General features: G+C 40.7%; 1 protein-coding gene across 1 annotated transcript; it reads left to right on the forward strand.

Annotated features, from left to right (window-relative positions):
- Positions 1 to 379: 379 nt before the first annotated feature.
- Positions 380 to 20,123, forward strand: LOC141126512 (olfactory receptor 6N1-like). The gene is made up of 2 exons (XM_073612450.1): positions 380 to 385; positions 19,167 to 20,123. Exons 1-2 carry the CDS (start codon positions 380 to 382, stop codon positions 20,121 to 20,123), a joined length of 963 nt encoding a protein of 320 aa, XP_073468551.1.
- Positions 20,124 to 20,899: the final 776 nt, after the last annotated feature.

Genomic DNA, 20,899 nt, shown 5'->3' on the forward strand with positions numbered 1-20,899 from the left:
TGTAATGACCACCATTTTATTCCAAGGGTGTCTGCTAAAACAATATATATAATGTTTGGGGGTTCTGCGTAATTTTCTAGCAAAAAAATTATGATTATTACATGTAGGAGCGAAGTGTCAGAATTGTCCTGGGTGGCAAGGGGTTAATTACCATATGTAATATACAAATAATTATTATATATTATTTTTAAGGTAATTTATCATATTTTCAAAAACTGTACTCAAGCAGGTGGCTTAACGAAATTACTGAAGTTTGAAGTTATAACGCAAACCAGTAATTTCACAGTAAATAGATAAATAATAAGTTATTATGTTATAACATATAGCATATAAATATATGATTTAGCTTGAGTATAACAGTAACTTTTTACTGAGAGTAATGAAGGTATAGAAATAGGTGTCCAAAGTACTTGCGGCCAATCTGCTAGCGGTACACCAACATCGGATTTTAGCAGGCAAATTTCTCTACCCCAGTTGCTAAACCGTCTAAAGAAATTCATTCCCAGCCATCCACATGCTCAGCATCTGAATGCTAGCTTGGCCAAATTGCTAGCACTGCAACTGCTGCCTTTTCAGCTGGTAGACTCTGCCCCCTTTCGTGAATTTGTGGCATGTGGGGTACCTCAGTGGCAGGTTCCCAAACGCCATTTCTTTTCACGGAAGGCCATTCCGGCTCTCTACCAGCATGTGGAAGGCAATGTCTTGGCCTTGTTGGACAGGGCGGTCAGCAGTAAGGTGCATATTACTGCTGACTCATGGTCCAGCAGGCATGGACAGGGATGTTACCTTTCTTTCACGGCGCACTGGGTAACTCTGCTGGCAGCTGGGAAGGATGCAGGACAGGGTTCAATATTGTTGGAGCTTGTTCCGCCACAACGCCTCCAAAATGCTAGTATTGGTGATTCTGCTACAGCTCTCTCCTCCACCCCCTCCTCTTCTTCTTCCTCTATGGCCTCTCTGCAGATTTCTCCTCTGAACCAGCGGTGCTCCATAGGCGTTCAAGGGGCTACGCAAGCACTCAGGTAAAAAGATGCCATGGCCTGTCCTGCATCCTGTTGATCGGCTCACATTCATAAAAATGAATCAGTCTTGGATCACCAGCTACCAAGCACCTGATGCTGATGTAACTGATTTTTCTATGGATGTGGCATCCCTTGAAGACTGCATATGCTGAGTGACTATCCTATTATGCTGAGTGACTATCCTATTCCTCCTCAATCTTATGATGATAGCTTCTAGGAATATTTTCAGTTCAGGTTACCACCAACACTGCCTAAGGCCCAATTTTTCTGCCCCTGTTTAACAGGGGCGCGTAATTACAGTTTTTGATCCAATATTTAGCAGCAGGGCCTGTTCTTGCGCTCAACAAAAGTATCTGTGAGGCTTTACAGTGTTGTGCCACCACCACCGCCTAAGGCCCAATTTTTCTGCCCCTGTTTAACAGGGGCGCTTAATTACAATTTTTGATCTAATATTTCACAGCAGGGCCTGTTCCTGCACTCAACAAAAGTATCAGTGAGGCTTTACAGTGTTATCCCACCACCACCACCGCCTAAGGCCCAATTTTTATGCCCCTGTTTAACAGGGGCGCATAATTTTCAATTTTTGATCTAATATTTCACAGCAGGGCCTGTTCCTGTGCTCAACAAAAGTATCTGTGAGGCTTTACAGTGTTGTGCCACCACCACCCCCTAAGAACCAATTTTTCCGCTCTGTTTAACAGGGGCACGTAATTACAATTCTTGATATAATATTTCACAGCAGGGCCCGTTCCAGCACCCACCAAGAGTAACTGTGAGGGCTTGCAGTGTTCTGGTACCACCAACACGTAAGGCCCAATTTTCCACCAAGTGTATAGGGCAGGCCGTATAGTATATTTTCAAACTATTTTCAAACATCCGACTTACAAACGACTCCTACTCCTAATACGGGAAAAATGTGTCTCCACTGATGCTTTATCACCAATCTTTGCTTCCCTAATAACCCAAAATTTTCAAAATTCAATTGTCATTGGGACAGAAAGTGAGGTGAAATCTTCTGAACTGGGGCACAGACAGCAAAACAAATGTTACAGGGGTGATGATAACCTTTCCCCATGTTATCTAAAAAGCTTAAAAATAGATTTTTTTGGCTGGAGCTACACTTACAAAATGTACCTGTTCCAAATTACAAACAGATTCAACTTAAGAACAAACCTACAGTCCCTATCTTGTTTGCAATCCGGGGACCACCTGTATACTGCTGCTGTTCAGAGTATATAGGACCTTGGGGCCCCAAAGCCTTTTTTTTTAAATTCGGGTGCAGGGTTCACCTTAATATCCATACCAGACCCAAAGGGCCTGGTAATGGGCTGGGGGGGGGCAACATTACATTACAGCCGCAAGCAGTTTTAAATGACTTTTATTCCTTTAGAAATGTCATTTTGTGCAAGGACTGTTCTAAACACAGGAAAAATGCGCCACTTTATAGGCATACTATAGACACCCCCCAGGTACGATATTTAAAGGAATATTTCACTTTTATTATTTCACTTTAAGCATTCTTAAAATCACTGCTCCCGAAAAAACGGCTGTTTTTAAAACTTTTTTTTTGCATTGATACATGTCCCCTGGGGCAGGACCCAGGTCCCCAAACACTTTTTATGACAATAACTTGCATATTAGCCTTTAAAATTAACACTTTTGATTTTTCACGTTCGAGTCCCATAGACTTTAACGGTGTTCGCGTGTTCGCACAAATTTTTGGTCTGTTCACATGTTCTGCCGCAAACCGAACCCGGGGGTGTTCGGCTCATCCCTACTCCTCATAACCTCAAACCTTCTGTATAAGAGTAACCCTCCCAGACCCACCTATTTTATATATGCATCAATTCCATCTACACCCAGTTTTCCAACAGCGGCACCAAACTACAGTCAGACACAGTACTTCGTGCCTATGACTCCTAGTCTCACCACACCCCCAAGGGTCATCAGCAGTAATACATTTTGTGTCAGCTTTTTCTTTTGTTTGTTTTTTGTGGGTTGAACTGGATGGACTTGTGACTTTTTCCAACCAGATTTCTTATCTAACTACACTATATTACCAAAAGTATTGAGACACTTGCCTTTACACTCACATGAACTTTAATGGCATCCTAGTTTTAGTCCATAGGGTTCAATATTCAGTTGGCCCACCCTATAACAGCTTCAACTCTCCTGGGAAGGCTGTCCACAAGGTTTAGGAGTGTGTCTATGGGAATGTTTGACCATTCTTCCAGAAGCGCATTTGTGAGGTCAGGTACTGATGTTGGACGAAAGGCCTGTCTCGCAGTCTCCGTTCTAATTCATCCCAAAGGTGTTCTATCAGGTTGAAGTCAGAACTCTGTGCAGGCCAGTCAAGTTCCTCCACTCGCTCATCCATGTCTTGCATTAAAAAGTAGTAACTGAATGGGATCAGACAGAAGCATAGGCCATGAACTAAGCAAATGTCGATAATGAGTGGTAGTAAAGACAAGGACAACAGCAGGTATCCAGGGAGCAAGATATCAGTTGCAGAGATCACAATAATCTGGCAAACAGGAAGCACAGAAAAATGGCTTAAATCAAAAAATTAATGTAATGAGCAAAGGGTTCAAGGTTCACCAGACACAAGACACAAAGCAAGGTTGTCCAAGGAATCGGGTAGGACACTGTTAAGCATCCCTGGTGGCACAGTGAGAAGAGTCACAGCCATACACTGCAGAGGTTGTAGGTTTAAATCTGGATCCTGACACTTAGATTTAAACCTCAGCATTTTCTTTATCCTAAATGTCTATACTATCCTTGGCTTAGGCTGAGTATCCAACTCAAAATACACCTTAACTGGTGTTTTCTGCGTCGTTGCACAAACCATGTCATACAAAGTTACCCTAGCCTTGATTATTCTATGTGCGGTCTTTTTAGTGGGTGTATTTACCCTTTCAGCCTTTAAATTTTCACAATTATAAATATGGCTTATTTTTGCAATATGACCCCTTGCATTCATTTGTCTCCACACTAGCTGAAACCATTATAAGCCCTATTGGATCTCACAGGAGGGAAAGTCAGACCTTGTCTCAGGCTTTAGAATTGACTATACAGGAGATCCATCTGCTTTAATCTTTCTACATTTTGTATCTTTATAGGCGCCTACTCATCTATGTTGACCCTTTCTACATGTTTTTAAAATAACTTAAGCCTCTATTTGATCGCTATGCTTCTTATGAGTCTAGAATCATATTCACAATTTCAATATGATCAAATAACTTATCTTGAAAAAATGTCCTGCCCGTTACCCTAGCCATAACCCTTTTCCACATCTCCATGCAGGTTTCTCTCATTATTACCCCCCCCCATATCATGGAAGCATGCATGAAAGATAAGGACCTCCTTGACAGAGAGGCACATAGGGGTTATGAATTATGAAATAAGAACTGAACCTACACCTTAGAGATCCAAACCCTTTGTATTTCCATTATACTACTTCTTAGGAAGTCAGCTAATTAAAGAGGAATTAAAGTCTTCTTTTTTATGTAGCGACCTCCCGGACCTCTAGAGGCCTAATGGTGACCTACACAGTTAGAGTGAGCTGACATCCTTCCTTGTAGAGTAGAGTTAACAGGCATTGTGGGTGTAATGCAAGATGAAATGATGGGCACCAGTCACTTTTTGAATGTGAACAAGAGATTTATTGTCTCTTAACAGGAACTGTGGGTGAGCGGGTTAGGGCCAGGACACCCTTAGGTAGATGCAGTGGTAATTGGCAGACTTTGAGACACTATAGGTAGACAGCTATAAAGGGAAAGGCCTCCAGCCGGATGCCACATCTGTATGGGTAGGACTGCTGTCTCCTATGGCAACTGAACTTGCAACAGTTACTAACAGTACATAACTCTTGGTAACACAGAATAGTTCTTCTCTTATCTCACAGTATCCCACTGTAGGTCTTCACTCACTGAGCTCCAAGTCTCTCACTAGACTTCCAGATCCCAATCATTATCAGATCTCCTGAGCTCTTCCACAGCTAACCCGCTGTATACGCCTGTGATTGGCCCAAATTTATTCAGCAGGAGGACAACGACCGTAAACATACAGCCAATGTCATTAAAAGCTATGTTTAGTGTAAAGGAGAACATGGAGTCCTGGAAGTGATGGTTTGGTCCCCACAAAGCCGTGATCTCAACATCATGGAGCCTGTCTGGGATTACCTACATCTACAGAAGATCTGTGCTTAGTTCTCCAAGATGTTTGGAACAACCTACCTGCCGAGTTCCTTCAATAACTGCGTGCAAGTGTACCTAGAAGAGCTGATGCTGTTTTGAAGGCAAAGACCGGCTGATTTGAATTTATCTTCTGTTCATTTATTTTCTATTTTGTTAATTGATAAAAATAAACTATTAACACGTCTATATCTAAAAGCACTATTAGTTTACAGCTTTTTTTTTCACAAATGCCTAAAACTTTCACACAGTACTATTCTTACCTCTTTTTCCTCTGAATCATTCAATTGCACAGTATGTGTAAAATCTGAGCTTCACCTGTAGAGCTCTGTAAACAGCAGATATTACTAACAGAGCAGGTGAGGATAGCCATGAACATGTGAAAAGTGGAAAATAAAAATACACAATATTAAATTTCAAGCAGTTTGATATCACTGGGAAAGGAAATTCTACTTCCAATTTTCTAACCAACAATGGGAAAGAATATGTGTATTTACACACACATGTTCTGTTAGCTCAAAGATACAAAATCTGCCTATAAAGGTGTAGAACACCCTAGAACACATAAGTCAAACAGAAGGCCAAAGGTCGAATCTGGCCCACCAGGCCATTTGATGTGGTCCTTGCGCCTCTCCTGCAGCACCCTCTCATCTCTCATCCACCTTGTCCCAGCAGTCGGCAGCAGACAGCAGGACAGAACTCCTCTACCAGATCCTGCGTTTCTCCATGCAGCCGCAGAGAGGCTCACCTGTGTCCCCGCCCCGCCCATCTCACCAGTGAGCAGCAGAGAAGAGAACTCCTCCTACAGATCCTGCACCTCTCTGTGCAGCCGCAGCACCCTCTCATCTCCACCTCCCCTGGTCTCAGCATTCAGCAGACTCTGGCAGCTGACTTCGGCCCTCTTCTGGTCCTCCTCCAGACCCTGCACTTTTTGCTTCCCATCTCAGCTTCTTCTCAGCAGCAGCACACAGTAACGGGTGTGCCCCCACTGGGATGTAAGGGAGTTTGGAGGACTCTTGACTTCTGATAAGAGAATATATGCCCAAAGAGTAAAGAGTGGAGTTTTTAGGTGCAAAAAAAAATCAGAAATCAAATACAAAACAATAGAAAATGTATTATTACATAAACAGTGTAAAACTACTTATACAGTTAGGGCAAAAAACAGCCCAGTGTTCACAATACAAAAGAAGAGTTACCTCTACATGTTTCACCACAAACGTGGCTTCTTCTGGAGTTTTTGAAGGACCTTTATTTTAAAACATTACCACTAAAACGAAAAAGAATAAAATCAATAGGGATGGGCCGAACACCCCCCAGTTCGGTTCGCAGCAGAACATGCGAACAGGCAAAAAATTTGTTCGAACACGCAAACACCGTTAAAGTCTATGGGACGCGAACATGAAAAATCAAAAGTGTTAATTCTAAGGGTTAATATGCAAGTTATTGTCATAAAAAGTGTTTGGGGACCTGGGTCCTGCCCCAGGGGACATGTATCAATGCAAAAAAAAGTTTTAAAATCGTCAGTTTTTTCGGGAGCAGTGATTTTAATAATGCTTAAAATGAAACAATAAAAGTGAAATATTCCTTTAAATTTTGCACCTGGGGGTGTTTAGAACAGTCCCTGCACAAAAAGACATCTCTAAAGGAAAAAAAGTAATTTAAAAGTAATAACGGCTATAGTGAATTGTCGGGTCTCGGCAATACAGATAAAAGTCATTGAAAAAAAGGCCTGGGATCCCCCCAGTCCATTACCAGCCCTTTGGGTCTGGTATGAATATTAAGGGGAACCCCGGACCAAAATTTAGAAAAAAATTTGGGGGGGTCCCCCCAAATTCCATACCAGGCTCTTCAGGTCTGGTATGGATTTTAAGGGGAACCCTGTGCCAATTTTTTTTTTAATGGCGTAGGGGTCCCCCTCAAAATCCATACCAGACCCTTCAGGTCTGGTATGGATTTTAAGGGGAACCCTGTGCCAAAATTTAAAAAAAATGGCATGGGGTCCCCCCAAATATCCATATGAGACCCTTATCCAAGCACGCAACCTGGCAGTCCGCAGGAAAAGAGGGGGGGATGAGAGCGCCCCCCCTCCTGAACCGTACCAGGCCACATGCCCTCAACATGGGGAGGGTGCTTTGGGGTAGCCCCCCAAAGCACCTTGTCCCCATGTTGATGGGGACAAGGGCCTCATCCCCCACATTGTTGTGGGGATCTGCGGGCGGGGGTCCCCTTGTTTGAAATGGTAACAGGTACATTGTACCTGTATCATTTCACAAAAAAAAGTGTAAAATTTTTAAAAAAACCACAAGACAGACTTTGGGACAAGTCCTTTATTAAAAAATAAAAAAATAAAAATGTCCCACGAAGTCCATTCATCTTCTTCTCTTGCTCCGCTGACAGACAGAAAAAAAACCCACACGCCGCCACCGATCCGCCTCCATGGGCCCCACCCTCAGTTATAGAAGAACTGTCACCTGCGAGGACACGTCATACGGTGGGTGCCTCCCAGAGGTGGATCGGTGGCGGTGGTTTTTTGTTTTTTTTCTCGTTCCGCCGGCGGAGCAAGAGAAAGAAGATGAATGGACTTCGTGGGACATTTTTATCTTTTACTTTTTTATGTCCCAAAGTGTGTCTTGTGGTTTTTTAAAAATATGACACTTTTTTTGTGAAATGGTACGGGTACAATGTACCTGTTACCATGCAAACAGGGGGGGCCGGGATCTGGGGGTCCCCTTGTTAAAGGGGGCTTCCAAATTCCAACAAGCCCCCTGCCCGCAGACCCCCACAACCACCAAGCAAGGGTTGTGGGGATGAGGCCCTTGTCCCCATCAACATGGGGACAAGGTGCTTTGGGGGGCTACCCCAAAGCACTCTCCCCATGTTGAGGGCATGTGACCTGGTACAGTTCAGGAGGAGAGGCGCTCTCTCGCCCCCCCTCTTTTCCTGCGGCCTGCCAGGTTGCGTGCTCAGATAAGGGTCCAGTATGGATTTTTGGGGGGACCCCTACGCCATTTTTTTTTTAAATTTGGCTTGGGGTTCCCCTTAAAATCCATACCAGACCTGAAGGGCCTGGTATGGAATTTGGGGGGACCACCACGCAATTTTTATTTAAAATTTTGGTTCAGGTTTCCCCTTAATATTCATACCAGACACAAAGGGCCTGGTAATCGACTGGGGGGATCCCATGCTGTTTTTTTCAATGACTTTTATCTGTATTGCCGAGACCTGACAATTCACTATAGCTGCTATTACTTTTAAATGACTTTTTTTTCTTTAGAAATGACATTTTGTGCAGGGACTGTTCTAAACACGGGAAAAATGCACCACTTTACAGGCATACTATAGACTTCCCCAGGTATAAAATTTTAAGGAATATTTCACTTTTATTGTTTCACTTTAAGCATTATTAAAATCACTGCTCCCGAAAAAACGTCCGTTTTATAAAAAAAAAAAATCATTGATACATGTCCTGCGGGGCAGGACCCAGATCCCCAACACTTTTTATGACAATAACTTGCATATAAGCCTTTAAAATGAACACTTTTGATTTTTCATGTTAATTTCCCATAGACTTTAATGGTGTTCCGGCGGCTTTTGAATTTGCCCCAAACACCGCATATTGTTCGGTGTTCGCTAGAACATCCAAAGATCGGCCTCAAACTTATGCTCGGGCTGAACCGTTCACCCATCCCTAAAAATCAATATTAAATTTACATAAACAGCAATACATCCATATAGGGATCCCAAGAGGTCCACATTGGCTCTCTTGGGATCCCTATATGGATGTATTGCTGCTTATGTAAATTTATTATTGATTTTATTCTTTTTTGTTTTAGTGGTAATGTTTTAAAATAAAGGTCCTACAAAAGCTCCAGAAGAAGCCACGTTTGTGGTGAAACATGTAGAGGCAACCATTCTTTTGTATTGTGACCACTGGGCTGTTTTTTGCCCTAATTGTATAAGTAGTTTTATACTGTTTATGTAATAATACATTTTCTTTTTTGTATTTGATTTCTGATTTTTTTGCACCTAAAAACTCCACTCTTTGCTCTTTGGGCATATATTCTCTTGTTATATTTAAAGGAGGTGGTGCGCATAGTGAATATCTCCAAGCTCCAATACCAATTTAATATATTGTTCTTGACTTCTCATGTAAAGGGGAGAGGGGTTTTGACATCGGATTTAAGGGAGGGGGTGCTCTGAAGATTTAGTTTTACAGATATCCTTTGAGGGCAACCATAATGCTGATGTGGCCCGCGATGACATTGTGTTTGACACCCCTGCCCTAGAAATTGCAGAAAATGTTCACAAGAGTCTCTGACAGACTGACATATGCTGGTGCTGTTTTTCAGAGAGAGGCACTATTCTCTATATTTGGTGGGGATGTTGAATTGATACAACTATTCTGACAACAGGTCTGCTTTGGATAACACAACTCATGGGTACTTTCCACCTTATTCCTTTCATACCCTACCCCTCTCTGCTCAACCCTCCCTTCCTCTCATTTTTTTCCAAACATCTTAATTCTTTTTCTTTTCACCCCTCACATTTCTGTAAATATTTCATTATATCTTTTCATGTGACAACACTGAAGAAATGACAAACGGAAGGCCCAGGAGCGCAAGGTCTCTAACATCCACCAGCTCCGTGATGTCATCATGGAGGAGTAGAAGAGGTCTCCAGTGGCAACCTGTGAAGTTCTGGTGAACTCCATGCCCAAGAGGGTTAAGGCAGTGCTGGAAAATAATGGTGGCTAAACAAAATATTGACATTTTGGGCCCAATTTGGACATTTTCACTTAGGGGTGTACTCACTTTTGTTGCCAGCAGTTTAGATATTAATGGCTGTGTGTTGAGTTATTTTGAGGGGACAGCAAATTTACACTGTTATACAAGCTGTACACTTCACTGCTTTACATTGTAGCAAAGTGTCATTTCTTCAGTGTTGTCACATGAAAAGATAGAATAAAATATTTACAAAAATGTGAGGGGTGTACTCACTTTTGTGAGATACTGTATGTAAGAAGTACCTTCGATAGGCTGTAAACAGGCACAAACGAGCCAAAAACCTGCCCCTGGGATGACGTCACCGATGACGTAACGCGTCGGGACTGGCTGCTACTGAAGACATCATGGTTGCTTAGCCATTACCCACGGTGTTCTTGTCTAATGAGCTGACAGTCTGCTGGTTTTTGACTCCTTTGTGCCTGTTTACAACCTATCAAAGGTACTTCTTACATATTTTAACCACTTAAAGACCAGCTGCCACAGTTGTACTGCAGCAGGTTGGCTCTATTATGCTAATCACCGTCATTGTTCGTCACTTGGTGTAACAGATACAGCAGCCGCGTGCACCTGCAGCGCGGCCCCCGGAGCCCCCATGCACATGGCCGGAGGGTGCAATGTCACACAGAGGCAGAACAGCTCCACACAGAGGCAGAACAACTGCATTACAACTGCCAACTTTTTTCTACTTAATTTACCCCAACAGCCATAAAATCTGGTGATTAGTGGAGATTTCTACTTCTCTAGCTACCTCATACAGGTTTATCCGGGACTAATCTTTGAGAGAGCACCTGATATCCTTTTACATTTTTTTTTGCTAGGAAAAATTTCACAATGTTCAAGACTTGTTGCATAAATTGGTCCATGGTTTCTTTATATGCATCTCAGGATACTGAGTCTTATGTCTACTATTATTATTATACAGGATTTATATAGCACCAACAGTTTGTGCAGCGCTTTACAACATGAGAGCAGACAGTCCAGTTACAATACAATTCAATACAGGAGGAATCAGAGGGCCCTGCTCATTAGACCTTACAATCTAAGACCATTTTATGAAAACCACACTGTGATCACATACCACTTTTTTTATTAGTGGCTAAACTGTGACTATTGTTATAATTGTTGTGTCTAGGTAAATAAAAGTTATTAAAAATTACAAAATTAATTTGCAGCATCTCATATACTGTATATAAAATTAACAAAAGAATACATAAAATAAAAGACTTTTTATTCAGTATGAAAATAATAAAAAAAGAAAATAATATATAAATATGATAGAATGGTGATCATTAATGAATAAATTTCTTTTAAAAAAAACAATGCTGTAAAGTTTTATAAAAATACATATTTAAAATGAAATATAAATGATATCAACAAAAAATAATAAATACATATATCCCTTATGTCTATGACTTTTTATTCAGTATGAAAATAATAAAAAAAATAAAATTATATATAAATATGATAGAATGGTGATCATTTATTATTATTATTATTATTATTATTATTATTATTATTATTATTATTATTATTATTATTATTATTATTTATATATATATTATTAATGAATACATTCCTTTAAAAAAACAATGCTGTAAATGTTTAGAAAAATACATATTTAAAATGAAATATAAATGATATCAACAAAAAATAATAAATACATATATTTTGTTTGGTCACTTATGTCTATGGCTGTTAATTTCCCCAATTAACCATTAAATCATTTGATTAGTCTCTACAGACCAAGGCATATGGGAGAATTATTTTTAATTCAATTAATTATAACCAAAACAATAACAACAACAACAACTTCAGACCTTTACAAGAAGCTCAGATGGTAACATTAGTTAATCATTCCTCAGAGAATTATAACTATCTTTAGACCCCCTGATTGTTTTAGAACCAGGGGTTTAAATAGAGAGCTAATCACCGCATAGTTTGTTTACCAGTAGGCCAAATCGGAGGAACACATATGTAGCCAATCACTAAAAAATATTTAAACCATTAGTGTAAAATTCTGTTTGTTTCATACATTTTTTAAGAAAGTTAAAGTTATTAGCATTGTGGATTCTTGCAAAAGTTTGCTTGTATTATTTGCTATGGGAGTTGATCTATGGAAGGTAAGTTTTTAAAATGGAATATTTTTTGAAAATGTTTGTGTTTATGATAAATAAGATTCTGTACTAAAACAAACTTGTGTTAAACCTTTTCATATAATATATATATATATATATATATATATATATATATATATATATATATATATATATATATAGATCTATATATATTAATATTTTAAAATGAAATAATATATTTTCATATTTTAAAATTTTTTATAAAACGCGTTTCTTTTTCTGAAAAGTTATACACATGCATCTGCGTGCCAGCGATCCAAGCAATTTCATAAGATTTGCACCAGATCAGTGTACAGATAATTTTATGTAACAAATCATGCAAAGCTAAATTATAAAGCAAAAGCTAATACTAGAAAATATATCAAACTAAACTAGTGCATTCTGTGCATACAGGGAGACAGTATAAAGTGTGAGACAGTTTTCTGCAAAAAGAACAATTTTCCTCTGTTCAGTTAAAAAGTTTGCAAAGATTTTAGGGAAAACTTCATACAAGGAAGACTTTTCTGGTCATATCCTTATGTAAGTTTTAAATTTCGAGGAAAGCGGATATACACTATATTACCAAAAGTATTGGGACGCCTGCCTTTACACGCACATGAACTTTAATGGCATCCCAGTCTTAGTCCGTAGGGTTCAATATTGAGTTGGCCCACCCTTTGCAGCTATAACAGCTTCAACTCTTCTGGGAAGGCTGTCCACAAGGTTTAGGAGTGTGTCTATGGGAATGTTTGACCATTCTTCCAGAAGCGCATTTGTGAGGTCAGGCACTGATGTTGGACGAGAAGGCCTGGATCGTAGTCTCTGCTCTAATTCATCTCAAAGGTGTTCTATGAGGTTGAGGTCAGGACTCTGTGCAGGCCAGTCAAGTTCCTCCACTCCAAACTCACTCATCCATGTCTTTATGGACTTTGCTTTGTGCACTGGCCAAAATCATTTGGTGGAGGGGGGATAATGGTGTGGGGTTGTTTTTCAGGGGTTGGGCTTGGCCCCTTAGTTCCAGTGAAGGGAACTCTTAAGGCGTCAGCACACCAAGACATTTTGAATGATTTCATGCTCCCAACTTTGTGGGAACAGTTTGGGGATGGCCCCTTCCTGTTCCAACATGACTGCGCACCAGTGCACAAAGCAAGGTCCATAAAGACATGGATGAGTGAGTTTGGAGTGGAGGAACTTGACTGGCCTGCACAGAGTTCTGACCTCAACCCGATAGAACACCTTTGGGATGAATTAGAGTGGAGACTGCGGGCCAGGCCTTCTCCTTCAACATCAGTAGGTGACCTCACAAATGTGCTTCTGAAAGAATGGTAAAACATTCCCATAGACACACTCCTAAACCTTGTGGACAGCCTTCCCAGAAGAGTTGAAGCTGTTATAGCTGCAAAGGGTGGGCCAACTCAATATTGAACCCTATGGACTAATGCTCTGTACACACGATAGGATTTTCCGACAACAAAATCTGTGTTTTTTTTTTTCAGACGGATGTTGGCTCAAACTTGTCTTGCATACACACGGTCACACAAATCTTGTCGGACATTCCGATCGCCAAGAACGCGGTGACGTACAACACGTACGACGAGCCGAGAAAAATTAAGTTCAATAGCAAGCGCGTCTCTTCTGCTTGATTCCGAGCATGCGTGGAACTTTGTGCGTCGGAATTGTGTGCACAGGCGGAATTTCCGACAAAGGATTTTGTTGTCGGAAAATTTGAGAACCAGCTCTCAAATTTTGTGTGTCGGAAATCCCGATGGAAAATGTCCGATGGAGCCCACACACGGTCGGAATTTCCGACAACAAGCTCACATCGAATATTTTCCGTTGGAAATCCGACCGTGTGTACGCGGCATAAGACTGGGATGCCATTAAAGTTCATGTGTGTGTGTAAAGGCAGGCGTCCCAATACTTTTGATAATATAGTGTAGTAGCTACCTTATATGTACTGTATATACAATTTTTATTTTTTTAACAAAATTAGCATTACCCACTATTTAATTCACATATTTTATTTTACTACTATCTCAACTCCAGCCACACAATTTTTTGGCTATGGTAAGGTTATGTTCTGTTGTAGGTTATTTTGTGAGGGACAAGGCTCGAATAGTGGATTGGTCCACATGAGTCCCATCGGTCCTTCTAAGCACATTTTAACACTTTTTTTTATGACAGCGCTGGGCCCATATGAAAAGTGGAATTTGGTTTCTGACTGATGTTCATTTCTATATCAAAACAGTAACGCAATAGTCATCCCTCACAAAGATATAATAACAATTTATAACATTTTCAGCCTCCTGGCCAGCAGTTCCAAGATGTTTTATATCCTGGGTGTCCAACCTTATGGCCTTTCTGGGCCACACTGGAAGAAGAAGAATTGCCTTGGGCTCGGGCACAGCCTACCTTTTTATGCAGGAAAAAGGTTCCTGCGCTTTTTTTGAACCGCAGCAGCCGGAGAAAGCACCATGTGATTTCCCAGCAGTTCCTGCACCTGAAAGCGTGCTACGTTTTTAGTAGACATTTGCAATTCGTTTAGTTCCAAATTAATTTTTTAACGAGTTTTGAAATATCAGAACTTTTCAATTTCTGAAATTTCGAATTTCCAAATTTTGAATTTCCGAATTTTTCCATTTCCAAATTGTCGAATGTCCAGAAATTCGAAATTTCGGAAACTCGGAATTTTGGAAATTTGGAATTTGGAAATTCGAAATTTTGGAAATTCGAAAATTCTAAATTAGGAAATTCGAAAATTCGGAAATGTGAAATTTCAGAAATTCGAAAATTCAAAAATTTGGAAATTTGAAAATCCGAAAATATTAATGAAAATCCGAAAATTCGAAAACCAGAAAATCTGAAATAATAACTAACTAATAATAACTATTACGTTTTTTTTTTTTTTTTCATTAAGAAAGAAAGTTTATTGAAATGAAAAATAAGAAAAGCGTTCATTGTGACAGTTATCCATACAAGGTAAACTGAATGATGCTCAGGATATGTATGTTCAGTCTTAGATATAGTCTAACAAGGAGATGTTTATATACTATAGCTAGAAGGACAATCAAACTGTTATCTAATGAAACTGTTAAACAAATTCTATCTTGTCTCAATGTGTTCGGATCAGGAAAGACCATACACAAATGGTAAGTAATGAACCCTGACTTGACTATCAATCTTGTGAAGACAGGAAAATAAAGGGAAGAAGGACGGGGAACAGCCACATTGTTCTACAACTGCTTGTTACAGCATGACCTATCATCACATGCAGACCTCCCAACCAGTACCCAAACCTACTGTTTGTTGGCTGTAATGTCTGCAAAGGTCCTAGAATATTTAAAAACATTCCAGGGTCGCCATGTCACATGAAAGCTCTTGACCTGCTCACTGGATTGAGCTAGGGTGTCCTCCATTTCATAGATTTCTGCGACTCTGTGAAGCCCCTCAGCTACAGTTGGAACCCGGGAAGATTTCCAATGAATTGGAATCAGAGATTTCGCTGCATTTAGGAGGTGTTTTGTGAGCGAGTTTTTGTATTTCTTTAGGGGGCATTTTGTTATATGTAACAGACAACATGCAGCGTCAAGTGGTAATGAGGTCTCTGTGATTAGTATGATCAGATCTATCACTTTGTCCCAATATGGAGTGATTATGGGGCATTGCCACCAAATGTGAAAAAAAGAACCCTTATCCTCCAAGCACCTCCAGCATCGATCAGTAACTTGTGGATTCCACTTGCGTAGTTTCGCTGGTGTGAGATACCACTGTGTCAACAATTTGTAAGCGGTTTCTTGCATTTTAGTACTTATGGAACACTTATGTGATAAAATGCATGCGTTCTGCCGTTGTTTGGGTGTTATCGTTACCTGTAGTGCCTCTGTCCATCGCCTCCTGAGCCTGTCATCCGTCGGCCCCTTACCCTTCTGCAACCAAGTGTAGACGATTGAAGTTGTTTCACTAGCTCACCTGTGTGACACACCGACTCAAATTCCGTCAAGGGTCTGGAGAAGTTGCCTAATTGTTCATTACTGTGAAGATAACTACGGATTTGTAGATACGCCCAGAACGGTAAGTTAAGAAGATTGTTTTCTTTTTTGAGTGTGACAAGATCTTTAATTTTGGATTGATGATAGCAATCTCTTGCCAAAAGTGGTTTGTTGTGAGAAGGTGACCTAAGTTGGAAGTTGCCCATCCCCGGAGGAAAATCTGAATTATCTTTAAGAGGGGTAAGTGGACCATATGAGGAATTGAACTCAACCTTCTCGGACATCCCATGAAGTAATTTCAATGTGGTTCCTGTCAATGGGTGGCGTTTGAGAACATCTGGATATGATGACCACGGAATCCATGGGGAGAATTTCAGGGGAAAGCCATTGAGGTCCCTTTCTAAGTTTACCCAGTCCTTAGTGTCTTGGTGGCAATGCCAATCTATGATCCTTGCGAGATGCGAGGCCAAGTAGTAATCCCTAAAGTTGGGTAGCCCCATCCCCCCTGATCCTTTATTCTAAGTAGAGTTTCGTACTTAATTCTTGGCTTTTTGTGGGCCCAAATGAACCTCATGAGCATTGCACGTAGATTATTAAACATGCTGCGGGGTAACTTGACGGGCAATGTGCGCAATAAATAAAGGATCCTGGGGAGAACGTTCATTTTTATAATGGCCGCACGTCCAAACCATGAGAAGAAACCGGTGTGCCATTTGTCTAGGTCTTTCTCAATGTTTTTGAGTAATGGAGGGAAGTTTTGGTCAAAAATTAAGTGGATCTGTGGTGTCAATTTAATGCCTAGATATTTCAAGGACTTGGAGTCCCACTTCAAGGGAGAATTCTCCATAGTGCTTTTGAGGGATTGGTCCGACAAGGTCACATTCATAGCCTCCAACTTAGAGTAATTTATCTTTAGATTAGATATGTATCCATAATGTGCGAACGCTTTAATTACCGTATTTATCGGCGTATAACACGCACTTTTTTGACAGATCTTCAAAATCGCCGACCGCAATTTGAAAATGGCCCAGCCGGCGCCGAAATACACAGAGCCGGTCCTCGGCTCTTCTCGGCCACTTTCGGCTTCACTCGAGCACCGCCCGAACCTAGCCGAGTGTACTCGGCTAGGTTTGGATAGCTCCGCTCACAGTCACGCCCATCCCGGGCGGGACTACGAGTGGAGCCGAAAGTGAACGAGAGCCGCCGAAAAGGGCCGAGGACCGGCTCTGTGTATTTCGGCGCCGGCGGCGCCATTTTCAAATCGCGGTCGGCGATTTTGAAGCTCAGGATCACAGGGGATCACAGGATCGCAGGGGAGCGGCGCCATTTTCAAACTGCGAGCTGCAAGGCTGCACTGGGGCAAGGCCTGTTCTGGGTGGAACCCGTCCTGTTAAACCGCAGTATGGTCTTGGCCACCATGCTGCAGCTCAGTTTCAGGGTCTTGGCAATCTTCTTATAGCCTAGGCCATCTTTATGTAGAGTAACAATTCTTTTTTTCAGATCCTCAAACAGTTCTTTGCCATGGTAAAAGAAAAAAGAGCACGCAAACAAAAAACACATATATGAAAATATATAAATAATTCTGTGCATAAAATACAAACTTCCTAGTGCCAAAGCTTATCAAAAAGGAATCCTTCAATGTGAAAATTAAAAAATATATGAAAAAATGTGTTAGACCATAAAAAGTCTATAAACAAATGTATTAAACCATAAACCATAAAAAGTCCATATGTTCATCTCTGAGTTCCAAAGAAGCATCTGTTCTTCAATTGATAGGGTGTTGGAACATTCTGATATAAGATGTAAAATCACAAACTACTTACCAGATTTGTAGGATCTCATATGATAGAGATCAAAAGCGCTTGTGCATCAGTCTGCCGGCAAGCTCACTATCCACCTGTGATGTTCTTACAAGAAGGAATATTCCACCCACTGCAGACGGACCATCAGAAGGGTAAAACTCACTCCAGAAATCGCTGTCAGATTTAAAGGAATCTAAAAAGTCTAATTTAGTAGAGGACAGAAAAAGAGGGCTTAATGGTGTAGTATGCTTCAAAAACGATTTATTTTAAAAGAATAACACAGGCTTTACATCCATCAAAGCACAGCGAAAAAAAGACATATTGAAACCACCGCGGCTCAAGCCAACCGGCTGTTCAGCGTGATGACGCCACAAGTTATGCTCCACCTGACGCGTTTCCCCATAGAAGGTATCAACTGGGACGACAGCCATGCAGACCAATTTGATGCTGTGTGTGGCGTATGGTCTGAGCACTGACAGGCTGACCCCCCACCCCTTTAACCTCTGCGGCAATGCTGGCAGCATTCATACGTCTATTTCCCAAAGACAACCTCTGGATATGAGGTGCCATGTTGAACTTCCAGTGACCAGTATGAGAGAGTGAGAGCGATAACACCAAATTTAACACACCTGCTCCCCATTCACACCTGAGACCATGTAACACTAACAAGTCGCATGACACCGGGAGGGAAAATGGCTAATTGGGCCCAATTTGGACATTTTCCCTTAGGGGTGTACTCAACTTTGTTGCCAGCGGTTTAGACATTAATGGCTGTGTGTTGAGTTATTTTGAGAGGACAGCAAATTTACACTGTTATACAAGCTGTACACTCGCTACTTTACATTGTAGCAAAGTGTCATTTCTTCAGTGTTGTCACCTGAAAAGATATAATGAAATATTTAGAAAAATGTGAGGGGTGTACTCACTTTTGTGAGATACTGTATGATTGGTGGTGTGCAGTGACAGCTTTCTGGCAGGATAGCTCAGGCCGGTTCTGACTAGGAGCCGAACATGCCTCAGTTCTTCCCTAATGAGGATCAAGGAAATCAGAACAAATCTGTGTACTTGATTCAGATCAGTGGTTGAGAAAAAAAAAATCAAAGCCACTGGATTAATTTGACCATCAGGGAACTAGAATTTCCAGAAGCAGAGGTCAGCAATTGTAGCCACCAGTCTTGAAAAACCATAATTATAATACTGTAGCTTTAGCTGAGCAATCAAATATTTCAATGAAGTAATTTTCTTTATTTTTTATTACCTAGGTCAATGAAGATTACTTGCGATCAGTAGTTTCTTCCAATGCAACTTTTACCCATGTGACGGAATTCATAATTTTTGGATTCCCCAGCCTCCAGAATTACCACAATTTGCTTTCTTGTGTATTACTTTGTATCTACCTCTTCACTCTCTCTGGCAATGGCATTATCTTCTTCTTGGTCATCTTTGACCGGCATCTCCATACCCCAATGTATTTCTTTGTCAGCAACTTGTCATTTATAGACATGGCTTACACTTCAGTAACCATCCCGAAGATGTTGGCCAAGTTCCTGATGAAGCTGGATATTATTTCCTACAATGCCTGCTTCACACAGATGTATATTTTACTGTCTTTAGGAGCAACAGAGTGTTTTCTCCTGGCCATAATGGCCTATGATCGCTACATAGCTGTATGCTCACCCTTACACTACCAAACAATCATGACAAGACAACTTCTCATAATACTGTCAATGGTGGCCTGGTCTGGAGGCTTTGCGGCTCCGCTCACAGCCACCCTTCTTGCTTTAAAATTACCTTTCTGTGGTCCCAATATAATCTACCATTACTACTGTGACACTCCTCCATTGCTCCAATTGGCTTGTGCCAACACATCCTTCAATGTAGCCATTGGGTCTACCATTGGTGCCGTTGTCATTTTGGTAAGCTTTGCTGTAATTGTTATATCTTACATTAAGATTATTTTAGTGATCCTCAGAATCAGTTCCCATGTTGGCCGTAAGAAAACTTTTTCTACCTGTGCCTCCCACTTTACAGTTGTCAGTATATTTTTCTTGCCCATTATGTTCATGTACATTCGTCCAACAGCCTCCTACTCATCTGATGTGGACTCTTTGGTGTCCATGTTATATACAGTATTAACTCCCCTAATGAATCCCATAATATACAGTCTGAGAAACAAAGATATTAAATCTGCTTTTCAGAAGAAAACTGGCTTCATCTGAACCAGAAGTAGCTTGAGCACGGAATAGAATGCATGTGATTACTGATTGAAGCGATTGATTAACTTGGATATACTGTATGTCCTTTAAAAGATGAATTTAATGGACATTCTGGTGCCTACTGGACTGCACAATCACTCTGCACAACTGTTATCATGGAGATTTGGAGGGCAATACTATTGGAGGTCCTGGGTACAATCTCTATCTCACTGCACATCTATTTCTGTGGTTTCTAAAATGTAATCATCCAAATAAAATTGATTAGGAACAGCGATCTCTCTGTACCCCCAGTCAGTCCCCTCCCACCACAGTTAGAAACACCTCCCAGGGAACACATTTAACCCCTTGATCACCACTAGTGTTAACCCCTTCCCTGCCAGTGTCATTTATACAGCAGGGACGTGCGTTGAGTTCAGTGGCTGGTGAGTCACTGGCTAGTATCAGAGCCAGATGCACACAGGTTACATACGCCATGATCATTAGAGCGAGAGCAATGATTCTAGGACTAGACCTCCTCTGTAACTCTAAACATGTAATCTGTAAAAGAAAATTAAAGCATCGCCTATGGAGATTTTTAAGTACTGAAGTTTGGTGCGATTCTACGAGTGTGACATGTGTTTAAAGCGTGACATGTTAGGTATCTATTTACTTGGCGTAACATAATCTTTCACATTATACAAAAAAAATCGGGTTATCTTTAGTGTTTTTTTTTTTTCTTTTTTTTTTTTTAATTCATGAAAGTTTTTTTTTTTTAAAAACACGTTTGAAAAATTGCTGCA

The sequence above is a fragment of the Aquarana catesbeiana genome, linkage group LG02 (assembly GCF_042186555.1).
Source record: "Aquarana catesbeiana isolate 2022-GZ linkage group LG02, ASM4218655v1, whole genome shotgun sequence".
Taxonomy (NCBI): Eukaryota; Metazoa; Chordata; class Amphibia; order Anura; family Ranidae; genus Aquarana; species Aquarana catesbeiana.